General features: G+C 45.6%; 1 protein-coding gene across 1 annotated transcript in view; it reads right to left on the bottom strand.

Annotated features, from left to right (window-relative positions):
• Positions 1 to 14,166, bottom strand: part of LOC309562155 (inter-alpha-trypsin inhibitor heavy chain H3-like) — a gene marked incomplete at both ends in the record, with an annotated part of 120,217 nt that extends 106,051 nt beyond the window's left edge. Inside the window, 2 exons of the mRNA XM_082266278.1 lie at positions 2,646 to 2,663; positions 14,077 to 14,166. Coding sequence (XP_082122404.1) covers positions 2,646 to 2,663; positions 14,077 to 14,166 — 108 coding nt within the window. The remainder of the gene's footprint in view (positions 1 to 2,645; positions 2,664 to 14,076) is intronic.
• Between the last annotated feature and the right edge of the window lie 3,895 nt (positions 14,167 to 18,061).

An 18,061-nucleotide genomic window follows, 5' to 3' on the forward strand; every position in this document is an offset into this window, starting at 1 on the left:
GACATTGCGGCGGACAGATCGGACCCCTGACTGACATTTTTTACACTTTTGGGGGTACCAGTGACATTACTACAGTAATCAGTGCTATAAATATGCACTGTTACTGTAATAATGCCATTGGCAGGGAAGGGGTTAACAGTGTTGGTGATCAAGGGGTTAAATGTGGGGAGTGATACTAAGGGAGTGATTCCAACTGTGGGGGGGGGGCTGGACTTGTGAGATGACCATAGAGACATGTGATCCTATATAGCAGGATCACATAGTCTCTGTGATCATCTCAGGGAGAAGGTCAGACGGCTGTGTTTACATCAGCCGTCCGTCCTTCTCTGTCAGTGGGGGGGAGATTGCCAGTGTCAGGCGGCAATCGGAGACGCACTGGCTTCCCCGCTGACGATTGGGGGCGGGAGCGCGCCGGGGTGCGCTCGCCCCCTAGCCTCCTGAGAGCAAGCAACATAGAGCTACGTCACTTTGCCCAGGAGCAGCGATTGTCAAGTGGTTAAGGTATGATCAGAGGCAGGTTTAATTATGTCACAGAACTATTTTAAACACTTGCCTACTGGGAACTTTTACCCCTTCCTGCCCAGGCTAATTTTCAGCTTTTAGCGCTGTTAGACTTTGAATGACAATTGTGCTGTCATGCAACACTGTACCCATATAATAACATTTACGAAAATTTTGAAAAAAAAAAAAACAAACATTTTTCATAGTTTGTTTTTTAAATTTTGCAAACAAGTAATTTTTCTCCTTCACTAATGAGGCTGCACTGATGGGCATTGATAGGTGGCACTGTTGGGCACTGAAAGGCGGCACTGATGGGAATTGATAGGCACTGGTAGGCGGCACTGATAGACAGCACTGATAGGTGACACTGATGAGGAGGCACTGATTGGGCACAAGCCGGTTATCTGCTCTCTTTTTCCCTTTGGCTGATGGTGTGAGAAGAGAAAAGCAGATAACAGGCTTGTGTTTACATCCTGTGATCAGCTGCCAATGGCTGAAAGATGATCACGTGGTAGAGGGCCGCTGTGTTTGGCCCTTTAACCTGATCTGAACGATTTGGCGATCACAGAGCGTGCCGCCCGTGCCCTGCAGAGGGAACGTGAGCAGCTTGATCATGAGAGATCTATGTACGCCCTCCAACTATTGGAAGCCCATGCTGTAGCATTTTATTGGCTACAGCGCATATTAAAGAAGCTGGGGATGAATTTTTGTATAAATTTGCTAAATATCATGGTCTTGCCTTGAATTGATAAATGTATTTCCCAATTCTTTATGTTGTAAACTTTGAACTTACTCCATAATGTTCATTTTTTAAGAATATGCAAAAATTTAATGTCCATATTTGGCCACATTTCTACTTTAGGCATGCAGTATTAATATCTGTACAAAAGGATCATATGAATAGTTTATGGCATTTAACATTGTTAGATTCGAAACCTCTATTAAATATACTGTATTATTAGCATAAGGCCTCACGCACACTTGAGCTCAAAAACACTGCTTTTCAGGATGTTTGAGCTTTTTTTTTTCTCTGCCTCTAAACTCCCCTCCATGTTAACCTTCTGTATGTGTCCATGCACATTATAGGCATTAACAAAAGTTTATAGTAGAGACAGAAAAAAAAAAAACACCTTACTTTTGTGTTCAAGAGAGGAGTGCTTTGGTGGGGAAAAAATGCCTAATGCGCCTAAATGTGGATAAACGCTAGGCGTTTTCAGCACCTGAGCATTTTTGCAAATCAATGGCCAGAATAAATTAATAATACTGTATAGCCAATGAAATGCATCTGCAACGTGTTTGAAAAAAACAGAGCTTAGGGGCATTTATGTAACTGCTTTTCTCCTGCTAAGAGCCCCAGTGTGCATTGAAGCCTAATGTTGCCCATACACTATGCGAAAAATCGGCCGAAATTCGGTCATTTGGACAGTTTGTTCATTTTTTGGCCAGATAATGTACACAAATCGGTAATCGGTTGTGACAAGGACAAGTTTGGAGTTTTTCTGCCGAATAAACTATAAATTGAAAGGTTAGGCTACGTTCACATCTTGGCGTTTTTATGGGCGTTTTTGCAGGCGTTTTACAGGCGTTTTTACAGGCTTTTTTTGTGCAGGCGTTTTTAGATTGAATAGAGACCAATGGAAAACGCCTGTAATCTGCCCAAAAAGAAGCTCATGTACCTTTTTGAGCGTTGGGCGTTTTGCTCATGGCGTCAAAACGCTCAGATGTGAACAGGGGTCATTGAAATGAATAGGATTTGTTTTGTTGGGCGTTTTGAGAGCTGATCCTAGAGCAGAAAAACTCCCCAAAAACGCCCCAAAATGCCTACATGTGAACGGAGCCTTAATGTGTTTTTCGTCCATACTGTTTGCACTTGGTATATGTGAAAAACAAACAAAAAAACTGATTAAATTATGTTCATTGAATGAATTATCGGTCATTACATGATGGTACTATTGTTTGCTGTGTTTGTTTTTCAAAAATTAGTTAAAAAAAAATTTTGTATAGTGTATGGCCAGCATAAGTAGGAAGAGACAACAGTTAGCACAAAACAAATAACTTTATAAATCTGTACAAAAACAAAACAAAAAAAAACCTATAAAAGTACATCTTGTTCCATTACTTTAACAAGTACTTGAGGTCCTTACCGTGGTAGTGCTTCTCTTCTGTGGGGAAAAACAGACATATATAAAATGATATATATATATATAAATTATAGGAAATTAAGTGCGCTTTGCAATTATTAGGGATTTAAAGGTTTAGAAAGCCCAAAGATGATCTTTCATCTATTGCTGGAGTCTAGTGGGCTATATTATTCGCTGTCTTCTTCTCTTGTGGAATCCAGTTATTAAAGGATATTCCCAGCTCATTTTTTGATAAACTAGGAAAGGATTAGAACATCTGTCAGTTTTTACTGGACCCATTGGGGTAATTTCCCCTCAATTCCTGACGTTGTTTTGGTGGAAAAAATAGTAAAGGCCAAAATTTTAGTAGATACAGGAAATGCCATACCTCCTTTTTATTGCTATCTGTATCCCTGCTGGAGATTTTCCTTGGCCTTCTATATGAGTGACAACCACAAGGTCACACACAGCAATAAAAACCTGACAGAAGTGGTAAACCTTTCTCACTCAATGCAAGAACAAATGTTTTGACTAAAATTACACTTAAATTTTCCCTGTGACATTTTTTAAAGCTGACTTTTGCCATGAATTTAAACACTGTTTAAAGCAGGACCCCAACTAAATATACGATCAAATGAATAGATTATTAAAAGGTACAATAACAAATCCAGTTTCTGCTGCATTATTCAGTTTCAATCCAGAGAGTGACCCCACGGTACATTTTTGTATCACTAAATGTCCACAGTCTAATGGCCAACTGGGTTCAACCCACTTCCTTTTAGTCTTGGTCAACCTAGACTCAGCCCTGCCCCTGACTAGACAGTGAAAGGAGAAGCAGAACAATGATGATCTCATTCCTCAATCAATCTGCTCTCTGATCCTATCAGCATACTTCCTATCAGCTCATGATTTGATTGTCTCATTGTACTGTTTCATCCTCTCACACTCCAGTTCTGCTGTACAGGGACTGCAAGAGGCTGATACCAGGTCTAAAGTAGGAACTTACCCTACTTAAATAGAAAAATAATGAATGTATTAATGATTACAGAGCTACATTTATTCATGGCATTTATAATCTGCCTTGATTTCAGCTTTAAACTCCAGATTCTAGTGAAAGCACATTTTTAGTTTTGAGTGGGCTGACCCTTGGAAAACAGTTTCAACCAAAAAAATGCAATGCTCAGGAATTCAATAGATGTAGCAAAAAGTCTCAATAGAAATTCAATAAAGTAGCATAAAAAGATCCATTCCATAGACACAGCAGGTGTGTACTTCTACAATGGCACAGTGTGAATAGAGACTGATACAGTATATGGTACATATATGCAGTGCCGGATTTATATTATAAGGGGGCAAAAGAGACAACTGCCTTGAGCCCCCTGACAGGAGAGCCCCCCCTATACAAAAATAATATAAAACAATATAAAAATTATATAAAACAATTTAAAAAAATGTATAAAACATATAATAATAATAAAAAAATTCTCTCTTATAGTAAATGTATCTTGGAAAGTAATATTGTACCTGCCCTCTTCTGTAACAGGGTTTATGCTGGACTGGTATATTGTATTGTTTTTAAAAACAAATTTTGGCAGCTCAGGTGAACCACATATAGAGTGCTTATGCTCTTAAGGAAGATGGCCTATGACTACATTACTATGTGCACATGTGACCTCAGATTGATGTTGTGTCATGCATTTTAAAAATCTGTAACTGTTATTAAGAAAAAAATAACCCCCCCCCCCCCCCCCACCCAAAACCTGAAGTGCTCTGGGCCCCTCCAAGGTCTAAATCTGGCCCTGCATATATCGGTGCAGTATTCAGGGAAGGGGATGTCCTAGAATAATAGTGTGTAATATATAGAAAACAAGTGTATCTATCTATCTATCTATCTATCTATCTATCTATCTATCTATCTATCTATCTATCTATCTATCTATCTATCTATCTATCTATCTATCTATCAATCTATCTATATATATATATATATATATATATATATATATATATATATATATATATATATATATATATACACAGACATGTATATATACAGTATCTCACAAAAGTGAGTACACCCTTCACATTTTGTAAATATTTTATTATACTTTTTCATGTGACAACACTGAAGAAATTACACTTTGCTACAATGGAAAGTAGTGAGTGTACAGCTCGTATATCTATGTAAATTTGCCTGCTGCTATGTTCACAGCATGGCAGGCGCAGCAGGTCTGTCCCTTCCATAATATCATGCATTGCCCCCTCCCCACACTGACTGTCTTATTCACACAAGAAGCACGGGCGCTCTGAACAAAGGGTGGGACTTTTAAAGTTAAGAAGCAGGTGATTGGTTGCTAGGCAGTGGGGTGGTCCCAGCAATCAATCACCCACCTTTAACGTGAAAAGTCCTGCCCTCTGTCCAGGGCTGCCATGATTTCCGTCTTGTGTGAATAAGGTAGGGCTCTGTGGGTAGAGGGGAGTGCTGTGCTATTATGAAAAGAACAGTTTAACATCGAGAGGACTGTGATGGGGGGTCTGTGATTGGGGTGGTTCTGTGATTGGGGGTTCTGTGATGGGGGGTTCTGTGATTGATTGGGGGTTCTGTGATGGGGTTCTGTGATTGGGGGTTCTGTGATTTGGGGGGTCTGTGATAGGTCAGTGAGTGATGGCGGGTCTGTGATGGGGTTAGTCTGGGGTGGGGGGTCTGTGATGGGTGGTCTGTGATGCGGAGTCTGTGATTGGGGGGTCTGTGATGGGGGTCTGTGATGGGTCAGTCTGGTGTGGGGGGTCTGTGATGGGGGGTCTGTGATGAGTCAGTCTGGGGTGGGGAGTCTATGATGGGTCGGTCTGTGAAGAGGGGTCTGTGATTGGGGGGGTCTGTGAGGAAGGGGTCTGTGAAAAGGTCAGTCTGGGGTGGGGGGGTCTGTGATGGGTCAGTCTGTGATTGGGGGGTCTGTAAAAGGTTAGTCTGTGGTGGGCGGTCTGTGATGGGACAGTCTGTGAGGGGGGATCTCTGATGGGTCAGTCTGTAAATAGGGGGGTTCTGTGATGGGGGTCTTAGAAAGGTCAGTTTGTGATGGGGATCTGTGATGAGTCAGTCTGATCGGGGGGTCTGTGATGTAAAAGGGGGGGGGGTTGTGAAGGGGGGTACTGAAGATACTGATGTAAAAGAGGGGCTGTGATGTGAAGGGGTGGGCTGAGGACACTGATGTAAAAGGGGGTCTGTGATGTGAAGGGGGGGACTGAGGACACTGATATAAAAGGGGGTCTGTGATTTCTGCACTAACAAAACACAGGTCTCTGCGAAGGCAATAGAAAAGTGTTCGGCCGCAGGCCGGTGTTTGTGGGAGGAGCTAGCGGGCTTTATAGCACCGCCCCTCCCCTACACCGGCCTGCTGCTGGGCGCTTGAGTCAGGTGTTCTGTTGTGTCACCTGATCGCCGCCGGAACTTCTGCCTTTGAGGTCCGGACTTCCGGGTAGGATCGTGGACGCTGCAAGCCATCTCCGCCGCCGCCGGATCCTCCACCGCTGCCTACCGTCTCCTCTGCTCCCAGCGCCTCCTCCGCTGCCAGCCGGCCTGCGCCTCTTCCACTGCACCTGCCGGCACCAGCACCTCCACTACCGCCAGCTGCCCGCTGCATCTCCCCGCTGCTCAGCCGGGACCAGGTAAGCTTTGGGGTTGGGGGGGGGGGGCGGCTGCCTACCTGCACACATTGCCTGCCTCTCAGTCAAGGCCACGGCATTCTCACTAGCACCACATTGCCTGCCTCCAGTTAGGCCTCGGCATCTCCTCCACAGGGGGGGGGGGCTTCTGGGCTTCCAGGCTCCTGTCCTGCTCATAGGACACTGTGTGATCCAGGGGGGAAAGGGAAAAAAAAAAAAACATGAGGGAGGGCATTTGTTCTTTGCCATGCTTCACGCTTGCTGGGCATGTTATGCTAAGGGGGGGGGGGGGGTTGGTCGGTCAGGCTCACCTGCCCGCCGGCCGTCCTCTCAATCAAGCAACCCCCCCACCCCCCGTAGGGGCCTAGGCACCCCCAGGCACGGCCTGCGGGGGGGGCTCTTGGATTTAGGTCTAGGGTAGGTGGAGGGGCACTACACACTCATGCACGCTCACATACCTACCCCTTTGGGTCATGAGGGAGGTTGATGGCAGGGTTGGGGGGGGGGTCTCACATTCCACTAGGTTACATGTTCCCGTGCTGGCTCCCTTTACATGCTATCTACACTGGGGGGGTCATGTGTCACTACATCTGGTTGACCGATTGCCTTATTCCTCCAGGTTCTCACCATGTCCTTCAACGCCGGCATCAGGTACTACTGCCGGGCTGCAGGTTTCTTCCTATGTGTTTTCTCACAGCTCCGTATGCTGGTAGTCTTCTCTACGCACTCCAGCGTTGCCCATAGGCACTGCCAGGCCAGTCTCACATCTCATTGGGCCTCCACACACATCTTAGTCACCGTCGGTATGCTCATACCGTTAACCTAGGCCGTCCGGGTTCGCTTCGGGCACTCACCACACCTTCGGTATGTACCAACAGGTGCCACCTGGTTCCTGTTGTTCCATTGCCACCTTCACCACCTCCGTGCCACACCCATGTCATTGTCCTTCGTGGGCACTGCTTTCGCTGTCTACACCTCACTGTGTTGTACTTCGTCATGTGTTGTCTCCCCTGTCAGCCCCCCCCTCCCCGTAGGGTGAGCGAACTGGCTGTTAGGGTTCATGTGCTGGCCCTTACTCCCCCTTCATAGCCGGTCCTGCGAGGCCAACTTCCCAATCTCAACACGGAGATTCTTCGCCCCTCGGGCCAATCCATAGTTAGCGCCTCACTTCACCCACCTCATGGGTTTATAGTTAGGGCCTCACCTGTCACGGCCACACGTTTGATTCTTTATTGTCACGAGAGACCAACCTTCCCGCCACCACGCTAGTGGCTCATGCCCCACGTCCAAATCATAGGTAGAGTCTCTCACCTGCCGCTTGGCATCTAGCAGGTCCTCACCTGTCACGGGGTAGTTAAGTTTTTCGCCTCAAGGCACTAGCTAGCCAGCCAGTTTTTCTTGGGGCTCTTACGGTTGTTAATTGGACTTTGGTGTTCTATTTTTCTTTCGACAGCGTGCCTCTAGGAGCCATCTTGGATGAAGGATCATCCTCCCCCTCCACGCCGGCCAGACCCGGCACCCCAGTCAGATCTGGTACCCCCAGGGGTCATCGGAATCCGTCCCCGCTGGGCTCTTATGGATCCTGGACCATCCCGAAGATCTCGGCGGTCCTTCGCCAGAGGGGCATTCCGTTCCCAGCCACGGCTAGGAAGGCTGAACTGTTTAGGATCTTGACTGAGCACCCGGAAGATCCTGGACTGGGCACCAGCTCTCAGGGCTGTGGATCGGCCATGCAAGGAACTCTGGACTCCATCCTGTCTTCTCTGCAGTCAATCGGGGACAGACTGACAAAACTAGAGGACGCCAGTCCAGCTCACGGGGTTCCTCCTCCGCCCTTACCGGTGCAGGCTCCTGCCCCCGTTAGTGAACAGGGTAGGCCCCCAGTCCCCCTCTTCCCCTCTGCTGCGGTATCTCCCATCATCACCCCGGCACACATGGTCCCCCCAGCCCTCCGTAAGGATATCCTGGAGGGAAAGGATTTTAACCTGGTAGCTCTCCTTATTGCCTCCCAAGATGTGGTAGAGAATAAGGTCTACAACTATGGGGATTTGTCCGTAGTGATGAAGGCCAGAGACCCCAGGCTAAATAAGAAGCTGACCATCCCTGAACTTGTCCTGGCTTTCGGGATTTACAGGGATGTGTTATGCTCTGTCTACCCACATCGTCGGGAGGAACTGGATCTTTATCTCCACAAGGTTGTGGATTTGGGCCATAAGTATGGGGGCTTTACCTTTTACGACTTTCACAAGTCAGTTTCGGCCAAAGCAGCGGCTACCTTGGCACAATTCAATGTGCGGTTTGATTGGAGCCTTTTGGACACCGAACTTTTCTGCAGGCACTTTGCAGGTTTGGTGCCTCCCTCTTGCGCCACATGCTCATCCACCTCGCACTCTGCCAACCTTTGCCCCATGGAGACTGAGCCCTCCACGTCCGGGGTCCTGGGGGGGGGGCTGGCAGATCAGAGCAGCGTGGCTTAAGAGACAAACTGGGTCGCCCGATCATTTACTTAGGCAAAGCCCAGGTCTGTAATAATTTCAACGGTGGGGCGTGTAGTTTCAGTGCCTGCAGGCTGCTCCACGTTTGTTCTATCTGCTTCAGGGCTCACACCAAGTCCATGTGTCCGTCAAGGCTCAATCCTAAACAATGACTGACCGAGGTCAACATCGAGGTACTGGCTTTTTTCCTTCAGTCTCATCTCCGCACCTGGTCGAGTATTTGGTGCAGGGGTTGACAGGGGGGTTCCACACGGGGTTGGTGTCTCTTCCCCCAGGGTCACTTGAATGCCCCAATCTACTATCTGCTAGGGAGGACCCGCTGTCAGTGGACCTTCTGATCAGGAAGGAAGTTCAGGCAGGGTTCATGCTAGGCCCCTTCCCCCCCCCTTCACCTCCTGGCGTACTAACCCCGTTGGCATCTCCATAAGCAAATACTCTAATAAAAAACGGTTAATCATTGACATGTCGGCTCCTCATTCCTCCAATAACCCTAGCCTGAATTCTCTTATCCCTTCTGCTGAGTTCTCTATCCGCTATACCACCGTGGACAACGCCATCCAAGCCATTTTGGGGGCAGGCAGGGCTGCATGGCTCAGCAAGACAGATATAGCCAACGCCTTCAAGCTGTTGCCCATTCACCCCTCTTTATGGCATGTTCACGGTGTTAAGTGGAGGGAGGAATATTATTTCGCCATCAGGCTCACATTCTGATCCAAAAGCAGTCCCAGGATTTTTGACACCTTTGCCGAGACGCTCTGCTGGCTTCTTCTGAATATCACCAGGTGCCCTACGGTTTTGCACTACCTGGACGACTTCTTGTTGATCGAACAGGGCAACTGCACGCCTGTCAGCTTGAGGAGCACTGTGGCCTTGTTTTCAACCTTAGGGGTCCCTCTGTCTCCAGGCAAGACGATTGGACCTGTCACCAGGTTAGATTTCTTGGGGATCACCCTGGATTCCAGCTCTATGCAGTCCAGCCTCCCTGGGGATAAGCTGAGGCGCATTCGGGAGGTTATAGGCAGGTTCCTGGAAGTAGGGTCTTTTACGAGGAAAGATCTGCAGTCGTTGATTGGGTCATTGAATTTTGCCATGCGCATCATTCCCCAAGGCAGGTCATTCATCTCCCATTTACTGTGTCTATTGCCAGGTCTTCCGGAGGGTGTTGTCACCCACTTGGATCCCCCAGCCAGGGCGGACCTGGCCATGTGGGTGGAGTTCCTGGAAAGGTGGAACGGCATTTCCATGTTTATCCCGCCTATCTCACCCCAGTCCCCTGTGTTTTGGACGGATGCAGCTGCTCACACGGGGTTCGCTGCCATCTTTGGGGATTCGTGGTTCAGGGATCATTGGCCGGCAGAGTCACTTGCCTTACCCGCTTTCCGGGAGACCTCGGCGTTGTTCGAGATATACCCTATAGTGGCAGCTGCTTTCACTTGGGGTAGGTGCTGGTCAGGGATGGCAGTTAAGTGTTTTAGCGACAATAAGGCAGCCTGTGACATCATTAACAAGGGCCATCCCTGACCATCATGAGGTTGGTTCGCAGGCTGACTTTGTTAGCAGCCACCCACCAGTTTTTCCTCTATTGTGAACATATCCCGGGCCACTCCAACGCAGCTGCTGACGCCCTTTCCCGGTCTAAATTACAGGTGTTCTTTAACCTTCACCCAACGGCCGACAGATGCCCCACTCGGACCCCGAAGTTCGAAGATTTAATCCTGGACTAGCCCGGATTGTGGAGCATGGTCGGGAATTGGCCCGGATGGCACTGTCATCTAATACCAGGAAGGCTTATGATCGAGCCATGTTCATCTTCCGGAGGTTTTCAGCGGAATTTGGGTTGCACGACCACTCAGTCCAGACGATGGTCGCCTTCGCAGCTTTTTGCCACCTCCAGCTGAAACTTTCTGCCAGCACCATCAAGCTGTACTTGTCGGGGGTTCAACATCACGTCCTGACGTACCAACCGAACTCGTCTCCCTTTCTCAGGGCATATCCAGTAAAAAACCTTTTGAAGGGCATTGGCAAGGTGGATCGCCATACCCCGGTCAGGCGGTTGCCGATTGACGGGGAGAAATTCCGGGCTCTTTCTGATTTGCTGGACTCGGCCCCTTTTGAGCCCTTCACAAACTTAGTTGTAAAGACCGCCATGTACCTGGCCTTTTACGGCTTTCTCAGGCCTGGGGAGTTCACGGTGGCTTCCCAGTCTGAGGATCGCACCTGCCTCCTCAAACGGGACTTGGTCAAATGGGGAGATCACTACATCTTGACACTTCGGTGTTCTAAGACCAGGCAGGTAGGACACCCTTTGTCCATCCCTTTGTATCCATCGGGGAATGACTGGTGCCCTGTCAAGGTCCTGGACAATTACGCAGCTCGGACTCAGAGCTCGCCCAGCTACTCACCACTTTTCACGTTGCTGGGCACCCCCCTCACCACGTCTAAGTTCATATTTTACATCCGCACCTTATGTATCAGGCTGGGTTGGGACCCTGCAGCGCATTCTGGCCACTCCTTTAGGATTGGAGCTGCGTCAGCTGCCTCCGGCAATAACACGCCAGGTCATATCATCAAAAGACTTGGTCGATGAGAATCTGATGCCTTTCAGATATATATTCCTCACCCCGAGAAGGAGTTGAGGTTAGCTTTTAGTAGGCTTGCTACATGAATTTGGGTTGTCAATAAAGTGTGTCATTTGCTTCCTTTTTTGCCCTCTTTATTTACAGGCCTACCCCCTTACGTCGGTTCTGGCACACCACACCGACTTTCCATATCAAGGGTATCCATCTTTTATTTACCGACCACAACAATTGTTTTCTATGTGTCCTATTCACATTACAACAGCACCCCTGAGTGCTGAGCAGTGCAGTGCGAAATGCATACTGTTTCTATGCACTGAAACTGAGCTGCGGTGCATAAACAAAAATGAAATTTAATTTTGACATTTCAATAAAGTTGAAAAAAAAAAGACAAAGCGTGATATGTGTGTGGGCCCTAAAGGGGTGTTTGTGTGTGGGCACTGTGACATGCACGAGAGGCTGCAATGTGGAAGATGTCATGTGGAGTTATAGCACCAATATGACACTCAGACCTCCGCTGAAAGAAATGTTTTCCAACTGGACCCCCATGAATTTTATTTAGGTACCCCTGCTCTATGCGGTCCGGGTATTGCCTCATGCTACCAGTAATGACACTGACCCTAGCCAAATGCAAACCTAGTGAAAAACAGTCAGAAAAGATGAGCGTAAAAAAATTTAATTGTCCTCCACCTGTAAAACCATTCCTGTTTTGGGGGGTCATCTCATTGTTGCCCATCTAGTGCACCTGTTGTTAATTTCATTAACACCAAAGCAGCTGAAACAGATGACCAAATCTTTCTGCTGCCCAACTGACCAGATAAGTATCCCAGGATTTTAAATGACTTGATGCTATACTCTAATTAAAAAGTGTTCCCTTCATTTTTTTGAGCAGTGTATATCCCAAAGTAGGGTCCTTTCACACTGGCTATCTGCCCAGCGGACTCAGTTTTGCTCAGCGGTGATCGATCCGCCAATCCCCACTGAGCAGGCAGGTGACATGTCTATCTCCGCTTACTTTGCAGAGACAGACCTGTCAGATCCCCGCTGTCTTCTATGGGAGATCGGTGCTAAAAAATGTCAGAGAGGATTCCCAAATCCCTTTGTTTATATTCAGCTGCTGGTTGGAGAAATGTAATTTGTGACGGAAGTTTGTCAGAAGACGATTTTCTTTTAGGTCATTGTGTTTTGTTTCCACGGGTCAGTGGGTGTCATTTATCGTCCCTGGGGTGGAATTACACTACATCACTGGACAATGTGATTGAGGATAGATTTACACCGAGGGACAATTTAGTTTTTTTAAACAAATGGCAGTTTAAATAAATGACTTTGACACTATGTTTGTTCATCTACTTAGTATCTTTTTTGTGAATACGTAACCAAAGATACTCTGTACTCCTTACTCCACTTATGTGAAGACAGATGTCTTTGGGGTCCCTTATTATGTTATAGATTTTGAAGAGAACCCTCACTTTTTTTTTTTGTGCATCGTTTTTGGTTGTTATGGCATACAATAACAAATGACATCCATCAAAATTGTTTTTGGTTGCTAGAATGAAGGCTGTTGTCCTGCACAGCACCCTTGGCTGCTAAGACACAGGCAGGCGCCAGCATCATGGGAACCAATGACTCTGTGTGGCTGCTTGTGTCCAACCAAAGACACTTGCTAGCGGGCAAACAGGCTAAATCTGTCAAGAGACAGAAGCAGCAATAAAAACCATGACAGGCTTCAACACTTTCCCCTCTGTCAAAAATAAAATAAAAATGTTCTAGACACAAATACACTTTAATGCCATTATTAACCCCTTCCTGATGGCAGTATGCATATATTTAGCCTTATGAAAGTGGGTCTTTATCCGTGGGGCCATATATAGTATAAGCGCAACTGTGTTTGTGCTCAATGCGCACTTTATACAGAGACTGAGCTGTCCCTGAGAAACCGGGGTCTGGTACTAACGATCGGAAACTGTGAGGTTCCCAATCACCTGATTGCTGTGATAGCCTCTGAATGGCAATCACAATGAACAGTCACTGTACAGCCTGCCCCTGTGATGGAGAAAAAGACAGAGAAAAAGATACACTATCTTTTTCTCCTTGCTAGAGAAGAAACAAAAAACAGTGTGTGTAAAAAAATAATAATAAAAACTAAAGAAAAATGGCTAGATCAGGGTTTGATCTAGGTCAGTGTCAAGGATTAGTGTAAAGATCAGGGTCAAAGGTCAATGTCAGAGTCAAAGGTCAGGATCAGGATTTAGGAAAAAATTCATTTTTTTATTTCATATTAGAGTCAGTGTCAGTGTACTTTAGGTAGGATAAAAAAGACAAAATGAGCAGTGTTGTTTTTGGGCCCTACTACAGGTACATATAACACATAATATGCACAAAGGTATCGCTGAGATTGTCAGGAGAAATAATTTTGGGTTGTTATTTGGTGGTGGGTTATGGCAATAGCAAAAAATATACAGCTAAATTAATTTAATTTTTAATTTTTTTAATTTTTTCTTTACTATTTTGTGCTAGTTTTTCTTTGCTAATAGAAAATCAGGAGATATCCAGTACTATTTTACCGCCAAATAAAAGCATTAATTACATTAAGTAGTTGTGATTATATGTGCAGTTTTACTAACACATGCCAAAGTTACAAAACTGTGTTCAGCCATTAAGAATGGTTTTACACTCCATCATGAAGGGGTTAAGCAACCGAAATAGAAGGGTTAAACTGACCTGAATGTTCCTCAGTCCTTCAATCAGGAAGTCCCCTTTTATCGGTGATAGAACGTAGAAGAACAAGATGGCTACCAGAAGATGACCCATAGTAGATGTTGAATGTTTACTTTGAAGCTTATTCAAGGATATTCTTGGGTTTCTGTAAATTAAAGTTATGTCTTATGATATAATACACATAAAGAAAAAAGGATTTAAGCATCGAATACTAAAAAATAAATACTGATGGATTTAATTAAGGCTACTCCATATGATAATGGTGCTGCATATGGTAACATAGACATGGATAAATGTGGGTGTTGTTTAGGGCTTCTTATCATGCAATTGTATAGCAGGTTGCAATGTACTATAGAACATTTTTTACATGGACTCCTGTCTTTCAATAGTGTAGCACATTGCATTGAGCAAAATGGCCTTTAGCCAGTACGAGGAGAGAGCGCTCGCTATTGCCCCCAGAGTTAAGCCCCGTACACACGCAATGATTATCGGCCGACCGATCGTCTGTCTTTTGTCCAGAGTGGTGTTTTGTTGGTTGGAATGTGCCTAGACTGCACACGAATTTTCTCACCCAACAAAATCCTACTTCAGAAGTGTCATGTGTTGGTTTGCTTTCTTTGTGTTCTTTCTTCTCTGAGCATGCCCAGTCTTCCTCATTCGATTTTTCCCTGTCAAAATCTGTACTGACTGCACGAAAATCGGCCGTGTTTTGACGGCAGACAAAAATTTTATAGCCTGCACACCAGATTTATTTCGGCCGAAAAGTCGGAGTTGGTTGTCGGAAGCATCATACTAACAAGCCGAAAATCGGCAGATCGGTCGTCGGACGAAAATTCCCTGCCGATTTTCGACGCGTGTGTACGAGGCTTTAGGCTGAGACTGCTACCTAACACAAGTGTGATGGTTAAGGCAGCACTCCATCTTAAAAGTGACACTTCTCCACACAGACAGAGTAAACTCCCTGTAATTTGTGGTCCTTTACTTTGTACACTATCAACAGTTCATCATTAAAATTCATAATTTAGTGAATGCAGTGTCCTGGGTTTAGTAATACTTTAGGTATAACAAATGAACAGTTCAGCATAGATGTTTCCAAAACATGTTCCTGTACAAGTTCTTCTAAGTGACCCTTAGTTATTCTACTTGTGCCCCTGTCCCATGAGGTAGTCATACCTTAAACAGATGTGAAAGTCCTTTAGAGTCCTTAAGTCAAAAGCAAAAAAAGTCAAAAGTCCATATCCCTGGAACCTCAACTGGGTTCCCACAAGAGGTGGTTAAGTGGCAAGTAATGTATCACATCCTTAGCAGCATTTTCGTTCTTTGGATGGGGTAAACTGGAGCCAAACCTTCCGCCGACCTACTAACAGTGGCACCCCCGAGAGATGGTTCCCTCCTTTTTATGTGTTTGTCCCAATAGAGGATGGTACTTCACAAAAAGCCCAGGAAAACCTGCCAGTGTTGTTAACTTCTGTACTTCTCAGGGAGTACCACCTCAGCAGGAAAATACAACCAAACACTATAATATACTCAAATGACATTACACAAGTTTAACCCACATACAATATATTAGCTTGGAAACAATTTAACAGTTTTACAAAATATAAAACACTTAAGATTTACCTCCGTATAGGCCCAGCACTGGTGGTGTTAATGAGCCCTTAAAAGAAAAATATGTCAGAAATATGGGGTCACCATTGTGTATCTTATTCTACAAATGACATTATAATAGACAAATAGCATTTTTAACCACTTAAGCCCCGGAAGATTTTACCCCCTTCCTGACCAGGGGGTATTTTGCGATTCGGTATTGCATGACTTTAACGGACAATTGCGCGGTCGTGCGACGCTGTACCCAAATGAAATTGACGTCCTTTTTTCCCACAAACAGAGCTTTCTTTTGGTGGTATTTGATCACCTGTGCGATTTTTTTGATCATGCGCTATAAACAAAAAAATAGCGACAATTTTGCAAAAAGAACAATATTTTTCACATTCACATTATTGCGTTTACTAACTAAGGGAAAGATTTTTGTCATTTTTGTTGTTTATTTGCGTAATGGCGGCGATCTGCGATTTTTTTTGCGGGACTGCGACATTGCGGCGGACAGATCGGACCCTTGACTGACATTTTTGACACTTTTGGGGGTACCAGTGACATTACTACAGAAATCAGTGCTATACATATGCACTGTTACTGTAAAAATTACACTGGCAGGGAAGGGGTTAACTTTATTGGAGAAGGAGGGGTTAAGTGTGTCCCTAGAGGCGTGCTTCTAACTGTTATGGGATGTGGCTTGTTGTGTAACTTCAGAGATATACGATCCTGCATAACAGGACCGTATGATCTCTGCACTTACACAAGGGAGAATGACAGGCGGCTTTGTTTACATTAGCCGCCTGCCTTTCTCCCTCTGTAAAGGACGATCGCGAGTGACCGGCAGACCAATGTCACACGCGCGGGGATCACAGTGAGCGAGCGGGGGCGGGACCGCGCCTCCGGCGGCGCGCGCTCGTCCCCTATTGGCTCGCAAGCGAGTGACGTACCCATACGTCACTTTGCCTGCACGGGGCTGACCGCCGCAGTATATGTTCTTGCGGCGGTCGGCAAGCGGTTAAAAGAGAGGAAGGCTGTGGCTGGTTTCCTGGTTCTCTCCTGGCAGAGTTATTGTAATTGCCTCAATTGCTTTTACAGTTTAACTTGTTAAAGTCTGAATCCCCTGAGAGTTTAAGGGCCTGATTTGGTGCATTGCAGTAATGTGTGCATTACTGCACCGCATGGTACATGCAGTAGGATCCTCTGATGCGATTCATTTTGATACATGCTTGAAGTCTTTTTTTATGGTCTGGCCCGTTGGCAGCTCATTCATTTAAAATAGGATACTTTAACACAACACATTGTAATTCACTTGCACTAATGCAATGCACCAAACTGCCAAAGTGTGAATTTCCTTTCACTTCCTGTCCCGTAGCCAAAACAGAAAGTGAAAGGAAATCCCTTCAAAGTGAGGGAATCCCAAGGTGTTACCAGGTTCACAGGAACTAGTGTCCACATTGGAAGATTTCCCTCTATTACTGTTTTAAAGTTAATCCAAAATTTAGGATTTTCTTTTACTTTCACTTTTGATGATAACAGAAAACAGGACAAATAGAGACGGTGAATCTCCCTAACAGAGACATAAACAACAATAAAACATGACAAGTGTTCTAATCCCTCTCCACTTTATACAAAGCTAAAAAAAAATATTTTGCCTTTAGTGACACTTTAGCATTTTTTAGTTGTTGTTTTCAAGTTCAAATTGAGTGGTAAGCACAATCTTCACAGTCTGGCTCCAGTAAATTCTCAAGCAGCATTTGATTGTAAGGCTACTTTAGGTGCCCATTCACACTTTTCCATTCTGATGTGCTGCATTAATGCATAAGCATTTAACATGTTATGACATTTGTTCCATTGAGGCAGTCTATTTCTTTTTTAATAATCTCATAACAGACTGACCAGAACAGATTAAGCACCCTGCCAAAAATGTCGTTTTTGGTTTCACTGTTTTCATTGGAGTGGTAATTTGTTTTTGGTCTGGTAGGTGGGTTGCTCCTGTCTGCCTCTGAAAAAGGCTTCCAGAACATAGAATGGGAGGATCAATCACTGAATTATGAATATTTATCAGACCTCAGCCAATCCCTGAAAAAGAGGTGCCCAGAAGGTGGCTGGGGAAGTGATAAATGTTTGGGAGGCCAGGGCAGAGGGTTCTTCCTTTCCTGGGGATGCTTCTTGGGAGGCAGCTACAATGTATTGAGGAGAGGAGTCTGGGCCTCAGCAGGTGCTGGGGGGTGGTCTGGAAATATTAAAGTGATTTTTGCTGGAGGGTATCATCGTGGAGTCCTGGTCTGGAGAAGGATCTTTTGTCTACCCCACAGAAGAGTGTTGTGTGGAAACTAGGTGGCAGACAGCTCCTAGGACATTGTGAGTAAGACCTGGTTTTGGGGCTCTAATG

This window comes from Pelophylax lessonae (assembly GCF_965119305.1).
Source record: "Pelophylax lessonae genome assembly, chromosome: 8".
Lineage (NCBI taxonomy): Eukaryota > Metazoa > Chordata > Amphibia > Anura > Ranidae > Pelophylax > Pelophylax lessonae.